Source organism: Sorghum bicolor, chromosome 4 (genome assembly GCF_000003195.3).
Source record: "Sorghum bicolor cultivar BTx623 chromosome 4, Sorghum_bicolor_NCBIv3, whole genome shotgun sequence".
Classification (NCBI taxonomy): Eukaryota; Viridiplantae; Streptophyta; class Magnoliopsida; order Poales; family Poaceae; genus Sorghum; species Sorghum bicolor.
In genome coordinates, this window is record NC_012873.2 from 54389557 (window position 1) to 54412589 (window position 23033).

The 23033-nt window shown below is 39.2% G+C and overlaps 1 protein-coding gene and 1 long non-coding RNA gene across 6 annotated transcripts; one reads left to right on the top strand and one right to left on the bottom strand.

The window, feature by feature from the left end:
• Window positions 9524–18692, top strand: LOC8070556 (MADS-box transcription factor 27). 5 transcript variants are annotated; one of them, XM_021460596.1, is made up of 8 exons: window positions 9524–10046; window positions 10640–10718; window positions 17077–17138; window positions 17784–17883; window positions 17965–18006; window positions 18091–18174; window positions 18244–18398; window positions 18489–18692. In XM_021460596.1, exons 1-8 carry the CDS (start codon window positions 9865–9867, stop codon window positions 18505–18507), a joined length of 723 nt encoding a protein of 240 aa, XP_021316271.1. In that variant the 5' UTR covers window positions 9524–9864; the 3' UTR covers window positions 18508–18692. The 5 variants fall into 5 exon arrangements, 4 of the variants coding, with proteins under 4 accessions (XP_021316271.1, XP_021316270.1, XP_021316272.1 ...); XM_021460595.1 differs by having other exon boundaries at window positions 18244–18692; XM_021460597.1 differs by lacking the exon at window positions 17965–18006 and having other exon boundaries at window positions 18244–18692.
• LOC110435157 lies at window positions 15899–22427 on the bottom strand. Its single transcript, XR_002452834.1, has 3 exons — window positions 22363–22427; window positions 16452–17154; window positions 15899–16336 (listed from the first exon to the last, which is right to left on the bottom strand). It is a non-coding gene; the product is annotated as an uncharacterized LOC110435157 (long non-coding RNA).

Genomic DNA, 23033 nt, shown 5'->3' on the forward strand with positions numbered 1-23033 from the left:
CAAGTAACCTGAATAGGATAAGAAATAGAGTAATCTCCTACCAAGCACCTATAAGCCTATCAGTCCTATCAATGGGAAGTGGACTACAGAGGAATCAACGCAGCTATAAAGTCACCTACGCGAACTACCACTGTCCGGCTGATAAGGGGACATCCACAAGTAAACCTAGCCTAGGCACCACGCCTACACTACAAAATACTACTTCAACCAAGTAATTACCAAGATCAAAGCACTCAATATGAGTTGTGAACCAAAGAACGAATAAGAACAAGTTGCTTACTTAAATCAGAATGGTAAGTACAAAAGTACCTCAGAACGTAGCTCTGGGCGAGGGAACTAAATCCAGAAGAATCAACCACAAAGAAGCACCGACATGCCGGAACTCCTCCAGAATCTCTACTCCTCTACTTAATCTCTCTAATCTCTAAACAAGACTAGATCTAGAAGAACTAGTCTCTCCTAATTGCTACATCTAGATGAACTAGATCTAGATGAACTAGAACTAGATCAACTAGAGGGACCCTAACCCTAATTATGTAGAGAATATGAAGCACCAGGGTGTAGAATGCCTCTTAGGGGGAGCCTTGGGCGTCATTATATAGGCCGAGGTGGAGTAGGAGGCAAGGAACCGCCACGTCAGCGATCCACGTCTTCATCTTGTGTGCACTGTTGGATCAAACCGATTTAAAATCGACGAAGGAATACTTTGCTTGGCTTCCAAGGAGGCATGGGAGGAAGACTCAAGAAGGCGGCAGGCATTGGGCGAAGTAGGGCACCGACTGGCCCTAGGGTGGGGCTGACCGGCCCCACCTTCTCTCCTCTGCGACTCTCGTTCCTTCGGGTGTCTTCTAGACTCTTCCTGAGTCTTCTCGTGATGTTTTCCGACGCGGATGAGTTTCGTGGTAAATATGCACTAGAATCCCTCTTTTCAGCTCTCTGTGAAATAAACCCTAGAAAATACAGAAATCTGCAAAACTCGTGGAAATTGTTAGATTAAACTCTAAACTAATATATTTTTATGTGTTCCCTTATGTCTAAAGTTCTAATAAATGTTGACCTTATCGACCGTCAACAGCTATGGGCACTAAGAGCATTCTTTAGTGCCTCAAGGGAGGGAGCTATTTATAGTCAGCCATTCTTGCTCTTGTGGTTTAGTTTCTTCAACTTCATTGTTCTTCTTCTCCTATTGTGTTGCAGTGGGTGCCTTACCTATCCTTATCGGATGTGGAGGATCACGGGTAGGCTTGCCACCTCTTGTGGTTATACCTTTTCAGGGTTAGTGGCAAATGGCAGAGCAGCATACAGGTTTTTGAAGTTGACACATATGGTTTGGGAATTATAAGTATCTTGAATATCATGATGATATTTTTTGAAATTGGCTCATTGTTCAAGAAAATTTAGTAAACGTCCATCTTGGTTGATAATGCACACACCTCCTCATTGGCTTCCTTGCTCTTCTTGCATGATTGAATGCTATCTTGAGACTAGTCGTGGTTGAAGACTATATTCTCCATTAGAGCTTTAGTTTTTCCAAGGGTGAGTGATATAAATGATCTTCCAGCAGTAGCATCAATTGTTCATGAACCCACTTGGTTAATCCATGATAGAAGCCTTGCATGAGCAACCAATCCTCTATCCCATGATGAGGACAATCTGTAATAATCTATTCTTGGTTTCATCTTTGTGTTGCTAGAAGTTGGAAAATTTTCCTCTTAAGGCATTGGTTTTTCCTTTAGGAAAGAACTTTGCTAGAAAGATCTTTGAACACAATAACCATGTTTTGATGTCATCTCACTACTTCACTCTTTCCACTAGTAAAAATAAAAATAGGCTAAGTAGTATGATTTTTCGAGCAACATCCTTAATGGTACTCATGCTACTAATCTCTAGCAAATTCTAAAGATGAGCAGTAGCATCTCCATGTGCCTTTTTGCTAAATGGGGTAGCTTGCACCATGTTGATGAGACCTGACTTGAGTTCAAACTCAAGGTTGCTGGTTTTGAGTGTTGGTATAGTATGGATGTTCTTAGTGCTTGGAGCTAAGAACTCTCGTAGAGTCTTGTCACTCATAGCTTCAAAAACTAGTGTCAAGTTGCCTCTTGATTGGTTTGATTCTGATTCAGAGTTGGTGAGTCACATAAGATTAGAACAAAGAGAAACAAGGGTAAGCCTATTAAAGCAGTGGTGCATAGTATGATATCATCAATAAGTATTTATTTGATCAATTCTCTTTTTACCCTTGTGCCTTCCCCACAACAATGGCATAAATGCTTGTTGACATTTCTTAACATCACTTTTACTCAATGGAGAAGCTAGAGAAAATTAGAGGGGTGCACTTAGCTTGTGGGTGCATAAACATCTTTTATGGAGGTGCATATATGGTGAAATTTTAGACCTAATCACTATTTTTATAAATTTTAGGGAGTGCATTTGCACCCCCTAATCAATATGTAGCTTCATCCCTGCTTTTACTAGGTTGTCATCCCTAGCAATGATGTCAGAAACGTTTGTTAGTAATTATTAAGGACACTTGTAAATTTAGGAAAGAATATATATATATGGAGAGTATACTCTGTAGCTAGCTACAAAATATGTTATTCTGTAGCCACCTCTATTTACGATCTTTTATATACTAATTTACGATAATATGTATACATATTTATGATAGTTCGGTTACTCTAACATATGGGGCATATTTACCGTAAAGTTATAGTAAACCACTTAGTAAGGAGTTACTATAATCTTGTAAATTAATATAGTAATTATCGTAACTCAAAGTGGCTACAAAATAAGTTATTTTGTAGCCAACTACAGAGTAAAGTTCTATATATATATAATACTATTGTATCACTTCAGCTGGGAGTATTCAAGGTATCAATATTTCTATTTTCCACAGGGCGGAGCGGTGGCTAGGGATATTGACAAATATGATACTTATGATGAAATCATTAACTAAACACTTACTCTTAACAGGGGTAAGCCAAATGATATATTAATGACAAGTATAGGGCAATAATGATAATCCAGAGATAGAAATAGGTAGTCATAAAATAGTATAGCTAGACTAAGTGATTAGTTAAGAGAAAGATTCCTAAGTAGTTTCTATATACTAAGTCTTCTGTACATCTAAGTATATATACTTTTATCTTTAGCATAATTAAATCTTCATCTACACATGGGATATTATTAAGAAAGATCAAGAACAGAGCCTGATTTGCTTCATAACCAAGCTATAGATTTGGCCTATAAATGGGGACTGGACTAGAAAGGACTCAACGAGAATATCACATTCGGGATCTACCACATGGCCCGGAGTGTAGGGTGCATCCATAGGTAAATAATATTTAAGCACCATGCTTACATAATGTCGCTGTTAGTAAAATAAGTTCTCTCATAAAATACATTTTACAATAGTGAGAGAGACCAAAAATATGGGAAAGATTCTAGCCAACTACCAATTAAGGGAAGAAGTAATTCTTTTTTGCCCTTTTTTGCCCAATGCATAAGCATATAAAGTGCAATCCCCATATAGCGATCATCGTCAGTTCAGAACCCTCCATCACCGCAAGTTTTAGCCCTAAGTGGTGAAATATCGATAACTATGACGGTAGCCATAGTCATCACTACTGGTTCAAAACTGACTGTGATAATATGCTATCACTTTTGGTTTGGAGTTTAATCCGACTGTGGTAATGACAAATTGTTTGCTAGTACCTGGTTATTTATCTCATGACATACTGTATGTGTGTAGTTACTTCTTTCTCCACAAGACGGTTGTGATTGGCTGTTTGCTCATCAATTGGAAAAACCAGTGGAAATTTTAGACAATAATCCCCACCCAACTTGTAGTGACTACTAATGTGAATGATTAGATCAAATATTCCCTTCTTCCAAAGAGATAAGCCACCTTTGGGACGTGGGCCTATGCCATATGAGGATAGGAATGAAGTTGCTTAGAAAGTTGAGCTCCACACACAAAAAAAAAATTAAAACAACAAATACACTAACATGGTTGCCTTGTGAGCTTGTGATTGTTGGATTTCGTAGTGGTGCGGCATCAACGTATTGCGAGTGGGTTACTTAGTTATCCTGTAATCCCTCTGTTCCTACATCTTTAGAAAGTTGTACTCAAAAGTAGACACTAGCCATGTATACTTCAATACTTACCTCAAAACCAGATCAATCATAGAAGGTGAAATGAAATTTCTAACGTTCCAAGTTGTCCTGAAGTTATATTAGGGTTCAGGAAAAAAGTGCGATCAAATGAGCGATGTTTTGGGTTATGGGATATATACATAATGTAGCATTCTAAAAGCTTATTTAATAAATGTTTAAAATGGCAGGTTTAAATTGCACGAAAGGAACATAAATAGATTTGTCTAGTTTCCATAATATTGACAATAGTATGAAAAGTCTAATGTTATGTTCAGTGAAAAGAAATGGATAGTGGAGACCGATCATGGACAAACAAGGTAAGTGCGTGCGTAAAACTAATTTATCTATTGCACGTTCATCAGTTTGCCTTTGAATTTAACTACTAGTACGCAAGAAACTGTTGAAAGATCAGTCTCTGAGGATTGTCTTTGTTATGAAAGATTGACAAGGACGTTATGAAAGATTAACTGGCTAGTAGTATACACATATATATTGAGACTTGGTCAAAGATTAGATGACAATTATCTTGGGCGAGACACACGTACGTATATCTGTTTCTGTAGGCATTTTGGGCATATACTCCCTTGATCCCAAATATACATAAGTTCATTAGGACATAGTACATTCTACAATATATAATATGGTGCTTTAGTTTGACCACATAATATGGACGGAGTTGCAGATTCACTAGTAGAGAAACAATCTTTCATCCATCGCCAAAAAGTTTTTATTCCCGGTATAAAATTGCAACATGACTAAAGGGAGGACTCAGACCTTTACTCTCCGTTTGCAATACAAACTAGGACCAATTCCACCTTTTAGTCCTGAATGCAACAGTGCGGGAAGCTTTAGTCCTGGTTTGAGACATGAACCCGAACTAAAGGTACATTTAGTCTCGGTTTGTATCTCACACCCAGACTAAAGGTGCCTCCAGAGTGAATTTAAAAGGAAAGCATATCTTATCTAAGTCAGATGTATGGTGGAGTTGAGATAGCAACACATGACTTTAGTCCCGGTTATAAGAATCGAGACTAAAAATAGAGACCTTTATTTCCGGTTTTCAACTAGTATTAAAGCTCCTGTCTCTAGTGATTATAAAGTAAGTTTCATGTGAATCAAGAAACATCAACTTACGAAAGTCAGTTTATATGTTTTTTATAGATGCCGATGATAATAGGATTTAAAAAGTATAACCAACAACAGTTCTAAATAAACTTATATTTCATATCAGCTGTGCCAAATATTGAAATATGGGGGTCACATGGTCTGTCTGCCAAGCTTTTGGCAGCCGGTGGCACAAAAATTGAACTGTGATGCCGTAGGAGTTGTCTCAAGGTTTGAAACACTATAATAGTAGTTTCGTGCGCCAAAGAACTAATTGGACTAAAAGATTACTAAAAGGTTGACCAATATCACTTAGTAGTATTAGGTATATGCGAACGACTCAAGATAATTAAAGTTAAGCGCCATGCATCAATAGTTTTCTCAACTGCTAATCTGGTTTGAATGGCTGACCTGTCTAACGTCAGGCTAGTTTTGAATACAGAAAAAGATGGATGGGTTTATATATATTATATTATGTGTGTGAACACAATAATATATATATATATATATATATATATATATGGTAAATTTTTCCTACTCCCTAGGAGTAGTTACTCTCTCCTCCTCCCAGGCACACGGACGAGGGCGCCCGGCCAGTTAGCGGAGGTAACAGGTTAAAGAACTTGATCCGTTTATACCTAGCGTACGCGTGGTATGTGTATATACGTACATGAATTAAAAATTAGCTTAGGGTGTCCGGATAATTAGCGTGGAAAGCGGATCTAAAGGCGATGAGTCGAGTATATACATGACTTTATTTTCATCCTCATCTATCCAGCACGCTGTGCGGCCCTCGACGTACGGCGGCGGCACAGCCAGACCATCAGGCTGCGCGGTCCCCGGCAGCGGCGCACCCCCACGACTCCCTCGGTGGCCATCCCAGAGTGCGGCGCTTGCTCCCTGTGGCTGCGAGCCCTCTCCTCTCCAGATGTGGCGGCGAGCCAACGACCCCTCCACCCACGCGGGCGGCGGCGCGATCTTCCTCGTTGCATCAACGACTGATCCGGACGGTGGCCATCAAGGTGCTTCAATGGCGCCTCCTTCCTCTTTGCATCAACGACTGATCCAGCGGCAGCCCCGACTCTCGCTTCTGCGTTGACGACGGCAACCCCGACCCTCCGGCTGTGTGAAGTTGCTCCGATCCACACATCTGCTGTCCGCCGTCGTTGTGGGATTGGTTCGTGTGCAATCCTGGCCGCATGAGTTGTTGCACCCACTGGCTGCTCCATGCGGATAGGGTGCAGGCATTGGCAGTGAGCTGATTGAATTTTTATTATAGTGATGATGATTTGATTCTGGCTTGTGAGTAACATTGGTGTATTTTTTTTGAAAAAAGTATATACAGACAACCTTCTAAAAAAAGTATAGAAGTATATTTTATTCTCAAAAATAGTATGAATAGATACTCGTTGTTTTGTATACCTCCATACTTGAATGTATGTATATATACTCTGATCGTATGGTCACTTATACTATGGCGTATGTCTGCATACTCCATTCCAAAATGTATGTATAAATACTTTATTCTAATAAGTATGTATAGATACTTTATTTTAAAAAGTATGTATAAATAATATTCTAAAAAGGTATGTACACCATCCTAAAAAGTATATACAGGTACTCTTACATTAGATATAACAAATACATATTCCTGACCGATTAGTATCTATAGCCGTACTCATACACCAGCAAGTTTAAATACAGATAGGTGTGAATCACGGCCAGCGACAATTACGATGACTGTATAGCCGTATAAATTATTTTATTTATTCATTAACTAAATCTGTTACATTCATGCGCCATGCCTAATTGGATCCTCCAATATCCGCTAACCTCTACATCCGCTGGACTAGCTGGAAGGATGCGGCAACGCTATTCTACACCCTAGGTGTAGAATATTATTCTACACCGCAAGTCAAAACTGAGTAGAAAAAATACTGAGCAGTACTGAGCAACGTTCAGTATCATCCAGCCGTACAGCCAGTACCACGAAATACTGAACAATACTGAAACACGGGTACTGAACAATACTGAATTCTGTTCAGTATAACAGTTTGGTGTAGAATAGTATTCTACACCTAGGGTGTAGAATAACACTTATATATATATATATATATATATATATATATATATATATATATACCAGATTTTTAAATTTCTCCTAGTAATGTGGCGTTCTCCTAGTGTTTTAGCATTTCACTTGGACGGGAGTATGTACTTGCGGGAGTAAAAAGGAATTACCCTATATATATAATGTTGTTGTTAGGGTCGTCTCCATATACACAAAATGAACATGTATAAGTTACTATAGAGAGCACTGATCTGTTTAAACCCTAAAACTGGATAGACAGCGTGATATGACGACTGCGTAGTACATGTGCATGCATGTAAAACCGGCCAGGCATGTAGCTAGGTTTCTTGTGAGTTGTGAGGCGATATTGTTGGGAGTCTTGCCGGCGCCTCCACGCGTCGGCTAACCGTCCGGCAGGCGGCGGGGACACCACGAGCACCTCTCACCCATCTCTCTAGGGCACAACAACAATAATATTATCTTCGCCATCGGCCGCAATTGTTTAACTCTACTTTTTTTAATAAACTTTGCTAAGCACGCTAAACCACAAACTAATCGTTTGAGATCTTCTGTGCGCAGCATATCATGTGCCACCGTTTGCAGTTTGTCTCTTGTGTGTTCTTGGTGCATAGATAATAATATATACATAGCATGTGGCACACAATGGGTTTTCTAGTCGCACGTACTGCACCAAAATTTTGTAGCTAGATAATTGCATTTGGCTATTGAGATTACTATTACTAGCTAGTTAGTGCAAAAAGTAAAGGAAAAAGTCTACATAACCTCCCAAACTATCTAAGGGTGGAATACTTCACCCCCCAAACTATAAAACCGGATATTCTACCCCCTGAATTTTCAAAACCGGTCAAATAACCCCCTCGAGTGGTTTTAGAGGGTGGTTTTGTCTTTTTCTTTTTTATTTATTTCCGCTGAATCTTTGAAAAATCATAATAAATCACAGAAAAATCATAAAATAAAAAATTAAATTTTGTTAGACTCCTGATGAGTAGATCTACATAGTGAATATATAATATGATATACTTTAGTACAAAGTTATTTCTGTAGCTTTAAATCTATGTTTTTCTGTAATTAATTAGAATAATTCATATATGTAGTTCCTATGGTCCAATTGTGGTAAAACTTTTATGGTAGGCTCATTATTGTATGCTTGAACTATGGTAAAAATTTCATACTCATTGGATCACATATAACTTAGTTATAGATAAAGCATAGATTTAACAAGAATAAAGCTAAATAAATCTATAACTAAATTTTACTTGATCCAATGGATACGAAACTTTTACCATAGTTCAAGCATACAATAATGAGTCCACCATAAAAAATTTACCACAATTGAACCATTGGAACTACATATATGAATTATTCTTTTTAATTATAGAAAAACATAGATTTAAATCTACAACCAAAACTTTGTACTAAAGTATACCATATTATATATTCATTGTGTAGATCTACTCATCAAAAGTCCAACAAAATTGAATTTTTCATTTTATGATTTTTCTGTGATTTATTATGATTTTTTAAAGATTCAGCGGAAATAAATAAAAAAGAAAAATATAAAACCACCCTCTAAAACCACTCGAGGGGGTTATTTGACCGGTTTTGAAAGTTCAGGGGGTAGAATATCCAGTTTTATACTTTGGGGGATGAAGTATTCCACCTTAGATAGTTTGGGGGGTTATGTAGACTTTTTCTAAAAAGTAAAGCAACTGCTCCTTAATTATACTAATACGGATAGAATCACAGTAGAGAAAACAATATATATATAGTACATATATAATAAAAGTGGTGTATCTAGAAATACCAAAATGACCTATAAATTAAAACAGAGAGAGTACTTAATTAATTAATTAATTAATTAATTAATTAATTAATTAATTAATTAATTTCCAAGGACTTTGCTTATAGTTTTTTTTTTTGAAGGAAGGACTTTGCTATAGTTGATGGAACTAGCTAGCTAGCTAGGCCCTGACGGAGACATGCACACTCACAATAGAAAAGATCAGCACCCTCGTGTTCAGAATGGTCACCTTTCGTGGTTGCGACGATTTTCTCGGCTATCATTAGCACAGGCGAGGCATTTAGGGGGTAATTAGCACCACCAGCTAGCCAATAATTATAAAGAAAAGCCCTGATGAGCTGAGGTAGGCCGGGGGGTAGCCAATTGGGTGTCGTGCGCGTCTGGCCTCCCTCCCTCCTCTTGGCTTTCCTTGCTAAATAAAGCAAGTAGCAGATAGGGGAAAGTCTGCTCGCAAGTTGCATCCAAGAAAAGCCATCCCCCTCTTCCCACAAACGCACACACAAACACAAGAAGCATCATTCATTTCCAGGCCCTCTCCTCCTCCCTTTGGGAAACCTGCTGCTTTTGAGCTTTCTTCTTCGAGAGCTCCCACCAGATTTCCTCCTCCCCCCTTATTACCTTCTTTGGCTTGGCGCGGAGATCCTGCCGCCGCCGCCGTCGTCGACCTAGCTCTTGTTGGAGGGCCACAATCTGATCGAGAGAGAAGGTCAAGATGGGGAGGGGAAAGATTGTGATCCGCAGGATCGACAACTCCACGAGCCGGCAGGTGACCTTCTCCAAGCGCCGGAACGGGATCTTCAAGAAGGCCAAGGAGCTCGCCATCCTCTGCGATGCGGAGGTCGGCCTCATGATCTTCTCCAGCACCGGCCGCCTCTACGAGTACTCTAGCACCAGGTCTGCCGCCTCTATTCATGCATCCCTGCTGCTTTATTATTAGTTAACTTGGCAATTATTTCCTTGTTCCTTCAAGCAATATAATATATATATTTGGAATTGCTTTATTTCGGGGTTCTCGATTGCATTTTATGATTTGAAACTAGAAACTTCCTTCCTTCCTGTCTAAATAACATCATACATCGACTGATGAGGGACATATACACCTTGCTGGCAAGCAAGGTTTGTGTGTAGTCTAAAACAATACATCTGTGGTACGGTTTAGTATATGTGTCCCCCCCCCCCCCCCCCTCTTCTTTCCTTGTTTGTCACCCCTACATGTGATCAACACAACACATGTCATTGCAGTAGGAAACACAGGCTTTTGTGATATAATATAGTATATGCGTATATATGTGTGGGGTTTTTTACAGGCTAGTTATAATATGATCGGAAAGTTTTTTTCCCAGAGAAAGAGAGAGAGCACCTAGATCTGACTTCTCTGATTAAGAATTTAGCTTTTAGATAGTTAAACTTATATATTTTACTCTGAATCACATAGTAGTAGGTTTTTTTTTTTTTTGATAAACTGACCATTTGTGCTGTGTGTGCAGCATGAAATCAGTTATAGATCGTTACGGCAAGGCCAAGGAAGAGCAGCAAGTCGTCGCAAATCCCAACTCAGAGCTTAAGGTTTGCTCTAGATGAACTCTTCTGTATATTCTGAAATGTTTGCTTGTTTAACTAAAAGATTGCTACATGTTTGCTTTCAACTTGATATATATTCTTTAATTTTATGGCTTTAAGGATGGGAGGAAATTACACAACTAATTAGCAGATTTAGCTAGCTAGCTAGGTTGAAGAAAAATCAAATTAAAGTATGTAGATCTGGGTTGTTGTTCTATATATATGTTCAGATGAATGATCGGGTTGTATTATTCACTACCACCACCATAAGCTAGAAAAGATAACCATTGTGGCTAAGTTTTTTCTTAGACTCGTGGTCACATCAGCAAGCGTTCTAGCTTTTTTAATCTTATCATGCCTTGCTGATCTTTTCCAATTAACAAAAAATAATTTCAGTACTTGAGGATATCATCACTTTGCTTGTTTATTAGATGATATGGTCCACTATAAAATGGTTTGATCAATCACGCTTTCATATTATATACGTGGATATATAATCCCTAATAAACAGCACTAGTATACAAAGATTGGAATGTCAATTCAGACCAATCCTAAAACACTAGGTTAGGGAATCACATTTTTTATTGGTTGGTTTTGGAATGTACATTTAACAATCGAACTTTAAGGAATCAAGCAATTAACTATATACCATTACAAAGTACAAACTAATGAAATAAAGAGTAATCAACTATGCATGAAATGATCATCATCGGCGATTTGAGTTATCTCAGTTCTTACTTCACCTCTTAATTGGTATTATCTTATGCTTTCAAAAGTGGTGCCTATAGATGCAATTTAGTAATTTCATTTCTGCTTTTGCAACAACAACAACACCTGTTTAAGGTTGGACAAAAAACTCGTAACTCGCTAGCTCGCTCGACTCGCTCGTTAATAGCTCGGCTCGAGCTCGACTCGTTTTATAATGAGCCAGCTCGTTTTATAATGATCTAGTTCATTTTATAACGAGCCAGCTCGTGAGCTGCTCGCAAACCATGCTAGCAATGAAAATTGGCTCGGCTATATGCCCAAATAATTTTCAGTGGCTCGACCTAGCCCATTCGTCAATGCCTAACTTTATCTGTCAATGGATGATGCTTAAACTGTATGAGTATGACTATCATGTAGTCACAGTCGTGGTCGTAGTGAGCTGGCTGGACAAAACTCTAGTTTGTTTATTGAATTGTTAAAGTTATAAGTACTTTATCTAGTTCATTTTAAGTATGCATGTGCTGTATTTGTTGCTCAATTGCTTTTATAAATTTATAGTCTCTTTGTACTATGTTTTTATGATTTGGCTCGTGAGCCAAACGAGCTGCTCGAGCTCACTAATGAGCCGAGCGGAGCCAGCCTTCTAGCTCGTTAGTATAACGAGCTATAACGAGCTGAGCCACTAACGAGCCGAGCTGGCTCGATATCCAGCTCGATATCCAGCCCTACACCTGTTAGTCAGAAGCAAGTTTGGTTAGGTTATAGTTGAAACCGAACATGAGCCATCAAAAAAGGAAAACAAAGATAAAAAAAAGGAAATAAATATATATAAGGCACTAATAATAGTCATATTATATTATAAGGGGAAGCTTGTTCATACCAGCTTCTCACGAGTTATACCGGATAGAGCAGTGTGCTTGGGGGTCTCTCCTTGTCGATCTGTGTTCAAATCTTGGTACAACTTCTTATTGCAATGCCCATACCCTATGGTAGAGTTGATTTTTTTAAAGCCCGTTCATGGTTCAAACCCATGAATATCTACTTTCCATACACTCCTATCCAAGGACTTTCCATAGGTATATTCCATACTCTCCTTTCCTTCTTATTGCCACCACCCATGTCAAGTTTGATCGACCTTGCCGATCCCTACATTGTTGCACCTTATCATAGTTCTCCAATGCCTCTGGTGGTCTCCGTTGAACATGTCCAAACTATTTCAATTAATGTTGGACAAGCTTTTCTTTAATGTGCTACCCCTATCCTATCACTTATATCACCATTTAGGACTAGATGTGTTCTTGTATGATTTTAAATCCAATGCAACATATGCATTCATGCATGTGATACTTAAATGTTGAACATGTACATCCATATTAGTAGGCCAACACTCTAACAATACAACATCGCAAATCTGCTTGCCATTCTATAGAATTTACCTTTAGCTTCTATAGCACCTTCTTGTCATGAAGAATATACATACATTGTGTCATTTCTTCCACTCCACTTTAACTATATTTCTAATCCTAGACATTGAAAGGTGTTCTTCTTGTTGGGCACTAGTTGATCTTCTAAAGTAACATCTTCCCTCGTGTATATGGTAGCATCCAAGTCACACCTCATATACTCAATTTTAGTTTCACTAGGTCTAGAATCTTTCAACTATAGATTATGTCACCACAAATCTAGTTTGTTATTTACTCCCAACCATTTTTTGTCAATGGCCAACACTACATCCATAAGCAAAAAGAATGTACCAAGGCATATCTCCTTGTATGTATTCATCTCCAAGGCAAGTAGGCAAGTTTTCAAAGATGGTCCCCAACCTATGTCACAACCTCTTTGAATACTACTCATAACATTATTGAACATGTCCTTGATGAGGGAAACATAATTTGTATAAAACCCACCACATGGCATTGCTTAGCGGTTTTTATAGGCTTCTCTAAGTCAACAAAAAAAACAATGCTCCATAACTCAATCACATAGCTTCACAGTATGTCTCATCACTTAATTCCCTAAGAATTAGCACAACTTTGACTGTGAATCTAGCTAAACATCATTAGGGTCAATTTCACTACATCACATAGATTTTCTTAAGTTCCAAGAATATTTTACTAAAGGATTACAAAATTTGTCAAGGTCGACAGACCCTAACAAACACCCCTAAATTCACCATTGCCCTTGAGGCATCTTCATATACTTCAATTGGCTAGGGCTTGTCACCTTGCCCTGTTTGCCTATCAAACCTCAAATTCTTGAATCTTATGCACCAAGAACGTATAGTGTCATCAAAGGAGCCATCCAATTGAATAGCTATGTTCTCATTCTCACTAATGAATCATTTGTCTAAGCGCTATTGCCATTTATGTTTGACCTCATCCTCTTTCACCAGTAATCAATTGATCATCATATTAATGCATTTAACTTGATAGAGCTCTCTTGTCTTCCTTTCATGAACCCTAGCCATTGTATATGTCCTCTTCTTTGTTTGTACTTAGGTGTTGAATATCCTCATAGGCACGACCCTCTCACTCACAACATGTTTTGCAGCCTTCTTTGCCACCTTAAACTTCTCTACACTATCTACACTCATGTCATGGTACAAGGACCTATAGCATTCTTTCTTCTTCTTAATAGCCTTCTAGACGTCCTCATAAATATACCAAGTATCTTTAGGTTTGCTCCCTCTTGTTTTAGTCTCTCCAAACAACTTTGAAGCTATTTTCAAATATGTTGTCATCTTTACCCGCATGTTGCTTGCATCTTCTCCATCATTCCAAAAGCCCTCTTTGATAACCCTTTTTTCTTAAATACCTCTAAGGCCTTCCCTTTGAGTTTCCACTACTTCATCCTTGCAAATGTGGCTTGTTGGTCCCTACAAGCATGTAACTAAAAGCAGAAGCCATTCACTGCTAAGAAACAACATACTCTCCAGGTATCACCTTATTACAATACAAGCGTGTGCTCGTGTGTCATCTCTTTTTGGAAAGATGTAGTCGATCTCACAATAGTGGTTGCCACTACTAATGGTCATCAAGTGGGGCATCTATTTTAAAGGAAGTGTTGGTTATCATCATATCATAAACTATAGCAAAGTTCAAGAATCTCCCTCCCTCCTAATTCCTACCATCATACCCAAACACCCCATGTGCCACCTCAAACCTTGTAGTACCAAATGACCATTGAGATTTCCTCGTATGAAAAGCTTCTTGTTGATAGGTACACCACTAGCAGTGGCAGATGCAGGATGGGGACAAATGAGGGGCTAAATAATAAAGATTTAGGGCTAGAGCTAGAGATTAATGGTGATTTGAGGCTAAGTAATCGTGGTCTAATGAAGAAATTAGGCTCACTAGGGAGAGGGGTTGTAGCCCCAGCAGCCCCCTTTGGATCTACCCCTAACCACTAGTCATGCCATCATATAATTCTTCCTTGCACTCTCATATGTCCTAGTTAAGGGGTATATGCATTAACTACGTTCAAGGCTAATAAATCACCAACATAGTAGGATTACTTATGCACTAACAAGAAATGTGATGGGGAAAATTGTCTCAATTGCATGCTAATAGGATAATTTGTAAAAAGAAAAGTACAAGAGGCAATGAGTTTCTATTGATCTTACTTATATTTTAATCAGCTGAAAATATAGTTAATTTCATTTCATCATGTATTGTGGGGACTTATACATCTATACCTAAAACTTGTGAATATAGATAATTTCTCTTTATATTTATTATTTGTTTTAAAAAATAAACTTCAATGCGCACCCATTTTGCTACAGAAATGGTACAAACTAGAAACTTTAGTGAAAGGAAGGTTTATCCATGCAAAATAGTATATGATGCCAAAAACTTATGAGAATAGGTTTAATAAGTATCCAGTGCATGAAAATCAAGGTGCAAAAGTTCCAAATTTTGAAAAAGGAAAGTACAAGAGGCAGACAACGCGAAGAAAAAATTGCAACAACTATATCTAGATACAATGACAACTAATCTGTTTTAATATCATAGACTACTTATCGTTGAAAAGGTAAGCAAATGAAAAGTTAGTCAAATAGAAAAGGTAAGCAAATGAAAAGTTAGCCCATGAAAAGTTGTCTATGATATTAAGGTAAGCAAATGAAAAGGCAAGTTGGACTCTGCTGACAAGATGTTAAAATCTAACATGGTTTGTCGTCAAATTTCCACTGTCCAATCTGTCAAAGAAATCTGGTCTGTATTATCTTGGGCCGAGCTTACTAGTGGACAAGGGTGCACCTCTGCTGAGTCACAATTTATTCGGAAAAAAATAGCTTATGACATTTACACTTGCACAGTTGCATGACTGTTCTTTGGAAACGAAAATTTGGTTCGGAATATATTCATTTTACTAGCACCAGGAACACTGTTCGTCTCTCTGCCATACAAATCAACATACTGCTGGATGTGATTTTTGGGTTCTAACATGCTTCATACCTGTCTTTGGCCAATATACTTATCTTTACACGAGAATTGTGATATTATATCCCATTCGATAATGTTTTCAAGTTCGCTAAGTCAGCTTCAAAATTTTGCTGATTCGGATGTTACACAATCTGGACTCGAAACAAATGTTTCGAATGATCTTAAAATGTTTTTACAATAATCATTAATTGATAACAAAACATCAACGCATTCTTATTTACATGTTCTCGAAGCAGAATTTACAGTGTGCCAATGGAGAACAGTGTGTCGTACGAACTTGAATTCTACTGCTGTATGTTAATTGGAACTCATCTTGCATCAAGAAAACTAGATGTCAGCAGACGCCTTGTCCAGGATTGTCGAAATTCTAGTGCTGTTTCAGAACATCCCATGAACACCGAAGTACCATGCCACAGGCTGGATAGTTTACACGCCAGAAACTGCCCTCAAATATACCTTCTAGTCTTCTACGACCTTGCAAAACAAAGAACGTAGAATGCAACTATGCATGTCAATCCAGCCTGCTAATTTGCTCTGAAATGCACATAACAGTGAAATTAAGTTGGAATAGTGTGCAAGCTCTACTAACATTAAAGCTTGCTGTAGAATAGATACTGAACACCCTGAACACATACGGCAGAAGAACCAGCACTGACTTAAAGGTCATCAGCACCCTTCAAATCATAAAATGAGGAGATCATTTACTTATACTGACATGTTCTTATAAGAATTTCCACTCACCTTGTTATGACTTCATGGAGTCTGCTTGCAACATCGTAGCACAACAGTACCCACTGCAATACCTTAACATACCGCTTGTTGATCCATAAGTAAGCAAAGTCACATTAAAATAGCCTCTACATTGCAAAAAGAATTGGACAAGTCGGAGTGCAATTTCTAGGTCTAGTAACAAACATCGTTCTCCGTCAGTTTTATACTCCTTCCATTCCAAATTATAAGATGTTTTAGCTTTTCTAGACATAGTTTTTGCTATGCACTTAGATATACACTATGTCTAGATATATAGTAAAATCAATGTGTCTAGAAAATCCAATGCGTCTTATAATTTGGAATGGAGGGAGTACCTAAGAGCTGCTGTATGTGCATCATGCTGCAAGATTTCCAATTAAACGTCATGTCTGTTACCAACACATATCAGTTAAAATTTGTGCCAATGTGTTCACTGATAATATAACCTGTGCTTTTCTTCATAGTTTTGGCAAAGGGAGGCAGCAAGCTTGAGACAACAACTGCACAACTTGCAAGAAAATTATCGGTATGGTTCAAAAACCCTGCAAAAGTTTCAAGCAAATTATTCATTAGAAAATTGACAATTCAGAGACAGAGGTACAATGCACAAGCATGCAACATCCAAATGCAGCTACACCTATTGCACATTCATAGATAATAGAAACAATTAGCAAGAGCCAAATCATCATGTGAAGGCTAGACAGTAGACATCAAAATACTTCATACGAGATAAGTTGAGCACCTGGAAATTATTCTACGGCCAACAATAAAACAACAACAGGGCTATCACAGCTAAACTACTTCCCCTGCTTCATTTTAAAGGTGCATTAGGATTTGAATAAGTCTTTATAATTGTACTTTGACCATGAACTTCCCTGACAAGGTTGTTCTAAAAGCTGTGAGATATGAATATTGATATAATTTTCATACACTAGCCTGCATATAATTTGATTAACTGTTAATCAAATTTTGTAAAATGACTTTTTTCTGTACAAAAGAAACAGAGGGTATATCAAAACATATTCTGATGATGCTCCAAACATTTATAGAGAAAACACAAATGTCAAGCCACATATATCGGCTATTGGCAAACATCATGGCTAGACTGTGTGTGTATAATTGTATGTATAAAACACAACATTAAATGGTACTGCATATTAATCGGTTACAGGCAGTTGATGGGAGAGGATCTTTCTGGGCTGAATGTTAAAGAACTGCAGTCCCTAGAGAATCAGTTGGAAACAAGCCTGCGTGGTGTCCGCGCAAAGAAGGTTTGATTCTTAATCAAATTTCTATAAGCAATTGTTCAACAAATTACTAAAGATCGTTAAAAATATTGATGTTCTTAACAGGACCATCTCTTGATAGATGAGATTCACGAATTGAATCGAAAGGTCTGCAGTATGATGAATTTATAGTTCTGTGTTAAGTGTTTTATTTGATTTAGTAACACTGACTAACCACTTTGTTGGTCGCAGGCAAGTTTATTTCACCAAGAAAACACAGACTTGTACAATAAGATCAACCTGGTTCGCCAAGAAAATGCTGAGTTACATAAAAAGGTAGCTGATGAATTGAACAAAAATATCACTAAGTAACCACACATATGACATGATATTAATTGTTCTCAGATCTATGAGACTGAAGGACCAAGTGGAGTTAATCAGGAGTCACCGACTCCATTCAACTTTCCAGTAGTAGAAACCAGAGATGTTCCTGTGCAACTTGGACTCAGCACATTGCCACAACAGAATAACATTGAGCCATCGACTGCTCCTAAGCTAGGGTATAACATTTATTCTCTATTCTCTCTATATATTTCAATTCGTTAATAGTGTTGGCTACAGTGATATAATGAATTGCTAAACACATGCAGATTGCAATTAAGTCCATGAAGAAGAGTAAAACTGCCGTCTTATGATGCTGAAGGAAACTATTATTTATTGTAAAGAGATGATACTCAGAGCAAGACATATTTGTGAGAGGGGGAATTGAGATATGAACTTGTAAATTTTATGCAAATAATTTCCAGACTGGAATTGGGCAGTGAAATTCGGAGGATGATTGCTTTCTAGTTGCATTTGATGTTTGATGAGATTTCTCATATTAAAAATTTAAAACTTTAAAAGGGTGCAAATGGTTCTACTACACTTGCCAGGCTTGTATAAATATCTGACAATGTGTACTAGTATTAGGAAAAAAAGAAAAGAAGACAGACAGCCGTGTGGAACATCTTCACATGTTTCTAAAAGGAAATGGTTCGATAGGGTACAATGATGCTATCTAAGGAGTAGAAACAGAGTCTAGTCTCCACTCAATTGAGTTTTATATTGCTATCAAGTGTTATCAAGGTTCAAGAGTTTTAGTAGGATACAAATATAATATGAGAATGCAGTTAGAGGTATTGGTCATTTGTTGGGCCATATGGAAAAGCCAAAACAGAGCCTGATTCGATAGGAAAATAATAAAACACCCATGCAAAATACTCTGAAGCCAGTGCTTATTTGACGTACTGGGCAGGTTTATACAAATCAGGGCTAAAGGAAGCTACCGTCGAAGGGATGGGCATCATTCCACAGGCAGCCATCAGGATCATGACACTGCAGGTGCATGACATCCAACCTGATCTCCTGGAGTGTTAGGAAGCAAGCTATTCTATCCAGGTCCAGCGTGGACGCAGAATACAAAGCTCTGGCCAATGCCATTGCCAAGATCATGTGGGTACAGAAATTGTTGACTGAGTTGGGCATACAACTTCATCTATGGAGTGATAACCTGGGGGCTAAGTATTTGTTGTCAAATCCTATCTTCCACACTCAGACTAAACATATTGAGATAGACTTTCATTTCGTTCATGAAAGGGCAGCACAGAAGTTGTTGGATATTGTCTTAATTAGTTCAGAGGATCAGATAGTGAATGCATTCACCAAAGTAGTGTCTACTCGGCATTTGGAAACTAAAGGCACAATCTCAACTCAGTCCCGGCATTGTGATTGTTCGAGAAGTGCTGGAGTTGCTAGGGTTGCGTGTGTGTTTGTTGTAAACTGAACCAGCCTATACTTTTGCATGAAGATGCCAGGTGCGACTTGTAATCTAGATTCAGTTCGTTAGAATTGGTGCACTTCGTGGGCAAGCCATAGAGATGGATTGCAACTTGTAAGCCACAACAGGGACTCTTCCCATCTTACATAAAACGCAGCCGTCTGCCCATCTGTATGGGCTGTCTGTATGCTTTGTGGGGCAGGTCTGGCTCTAGTTGCCTGAGGCAGGCCAAATTAGTGGTTTCATCTGTCACCAGGTTGTTTGTCCGGAATCTTTTCTTATTTTCATCTTCCTGCTTCTGTTACTGTAATGGATTACTCCGTTAGTTAATGAAAAATGGGGTAACTCCGGGTCGAACAAATGCAGTTAGGTGGTACATTAGCTTTCTACCAGGAAATTATTGGTTCACAACAGCGATAAATCAGTATAAAGCCATGGTATATGACTATGGAACACCATTCATATTCATATTTTAAGAATCCCATTATCACAAGAAATCCATCATGTTCTTTATTCGAGGCCCACTGTCCCAGCAAGGAAACAAAAAATAACTAAGAAGCATCATCAGACAGATGATATTAGATTTGTTACCAACTTACCTTGTGAAGAATCATCATAAACCACATGGGGCATTGACAGCTAGGGTTGAGAACACAAACAAGTATACTGGGAAGGATGAAAACAGAAGGCCATATGCTTGTTTTTTTGGAAGATAAGGTGTTGCTTGTTATATATGATTAAAATATAAGAAGTTATAAACTACCCTGATTGAAGTTTAAGTCTCCAAAACCTTGGCAGACAACAAAATGTGGGTATATCCTCTATGGAAAGAATTTAAAGTGTGACTCAGAGTTCAGGGCCAAAGAATACTGAAACCAAGCGCCTCCGACAAAACAAAGCACCTACGGCTCCACGCCCCCTAAACTAATATCTGCTATGGCCCTGGACTGGAGGTTCACTGCGGACCAAAGTGACCAGTATGGTCAAGATTGTTAGTATCACGATATGGATCATCCTACAATCCTACCCAGCTTGAATGATAGTATTGGACTGTGGAACGTTTTTGGGTAGCATAGACGTGGGATCAAGATGCGGATCATAGAATCCTTAAAATCATAGCACAAATGTGACATCATGCAACTCTGCTAAAGCAGCAGCTCATGGACCTCCATGGCCAGGCAGCAGCGCGTGGCTGGTGGAGGCACTGTCCCAGCAAGCCACCTTGGTCACCCTGCACGCCCAACTCGCTGCGGCTGCTAGCAGGGTTGTTCATGGTCCGGGTTGAGCAGGTTTTGAACCCGAGCCATGCCTGTGTAAATTGGTTTGGGTTGGGTATGGTCTGCAAGGGTTGGCGACCAGTTTTTTAGTTTGCTGGGTTGGGTGGGTTCGGTCTGGTGTCATGGATTTTTGACGGTTTGGCGTTGAAAAGGAAGGGAGGTCACCGTCCCACCGCACCGCAATGGCGTGGCTGACTATGGCTGGGTTCTGTGTGACCGGCCACTGTCGTTCGCTTCAGAGGCAAGGCGCTCGTCGAGGGAGTCACAGGAGCACAGAGGGAAGGGCCCTGGGAGCAACGCAGGCATCGGCGGGGCAGGATCATCAGTGTTGTCGGGGACAAGGAGGCTCAGGAGTCAGGCCCATCCCGTCGACGTCGTCGCGGCACTCCAGGCTCAGCCGCTCCAACGCAGAGGCGGGTGCAGCGGAGGCCGTGGAGGACACCATTGCCATTCCCATCCTCACCCAGCTTGCAAACAAGGCCACTATCTCTTTCTTGCTTTCTCTTGCCTCCACCTCCCATTCTTGTTTGATTTGCTTTCTTGCTTCTCTTTCCCCCGCCTCCCAAGCTGCAATGCCTTCTCCAACGTTTGACGAACTCGAGTCATGCAAGGATTTGATGGCTTGAAACTCGATTCAAGCTGCAGCAAACTCCATTTATGCGATGGTGATTCGATGTGCATGGTGGCATGCTGCTTGATTGGGGCAGGACAAAATAGATCCGATGGGAAAAAAAACAATGCTTGCAGTGGCAGGCCTAATTCTAGCAAAAGAAGCTCGATTTGGTGTGGAAGGAGTCGAACTGGGCAGCTGCATGCTCAATTCAGTAATCTATAAGCTTCATTTGAGTGCATGCATTGAGGTCGCTAGCCTCGGAAGTGAAGCACGGAGCAGTGCTGTTTGGGTGGGATGGGGGGGGGGGGGGTTGTCTTGTTCTTTGAGATAAACCCGCAATCTGGTCATTTTGTGTATGAGTTTCCTCGGTTAGGAGCAAAGCCGACCCAACCCACGTAAATCTCCACCACCATGGTTTCATCAGGGTTGGTTCCAGTCCCGGTCTGGTTTGCGGTTTTGCCAAACCAATGAACAGGGCTAGCAGCCGCAACACAAGCATCAATCAAGCAGCTAGCCACCAGTGGCTATGCCGGCCCAGACAGATGGTGGAGAAGAACTCTTCTCAGGCCTCCCTAGAAGCTCACCGTAGTTGTGCTCCCCAGCACATGTGACAGACTGACAGTAAGCACTCAGCAGCTGCCACCTACAGCCGCTACACATTTTTATGCCCGCTGACAACGATGAATCAAGGAATGGATCGGATAAGAACTAGCAAACATCATAGTTCTAAGATAAATCACAATAATGAATCAAAAGTAGTTTTCCAATTCAGTCATTTTCTGATATGCAATGTGAGTACTTACGAAACAATTACTTACAATTTTCTTGCAAGATATGCAGTTGCTGCCTCTAGCTTGTCACCGCCCCTTGCATTAATCTGCCATAAAAACAAAATGCTGAGCTCAAAGCACCAGTTTGAAACCGGATCTGAAGTAATTTGCTGCATCTAAATAAAAAGCACTATAAAAGGACAAAATTCACACATGATTCCATAGCATATAATGTTGGTCACTGGATGTCACCAACATACATACTGATAGAAAATTAACCGCCCACCAACTAAACATCTCTACATGCCACAAGTAAGATAGAAAGATACATGTTTTTTTTCACATTATTGTGCCTCGCATAAATGTATAGCATAATGTTTCCAACCGAACTAAGAGATCCCCACAAACAAAACCACAAACACCCGTCTCCTGGCGTTCTCTACTCCTGATAAATATATCTTGATCCCACCTTTAAGGCTTTAACAGATGCCACAGGCAACCAGAAAAAAAATAAAAGGGAGATTTGATACAAAGCATTCGAGAAAACACTGAATCCAACAGCCTGCTAGGATTTCAATGACATTAACCACCTGAATTCTTACAACTGTCCAAAGCTTCTCCCATAAAATTCCACATGAAACTATTAACTCAGATCACATGAATTAGAAGGTCAGCACATGTGATTACCCTTCCCCATAATTTCTGTTTTCCTGTTGTCA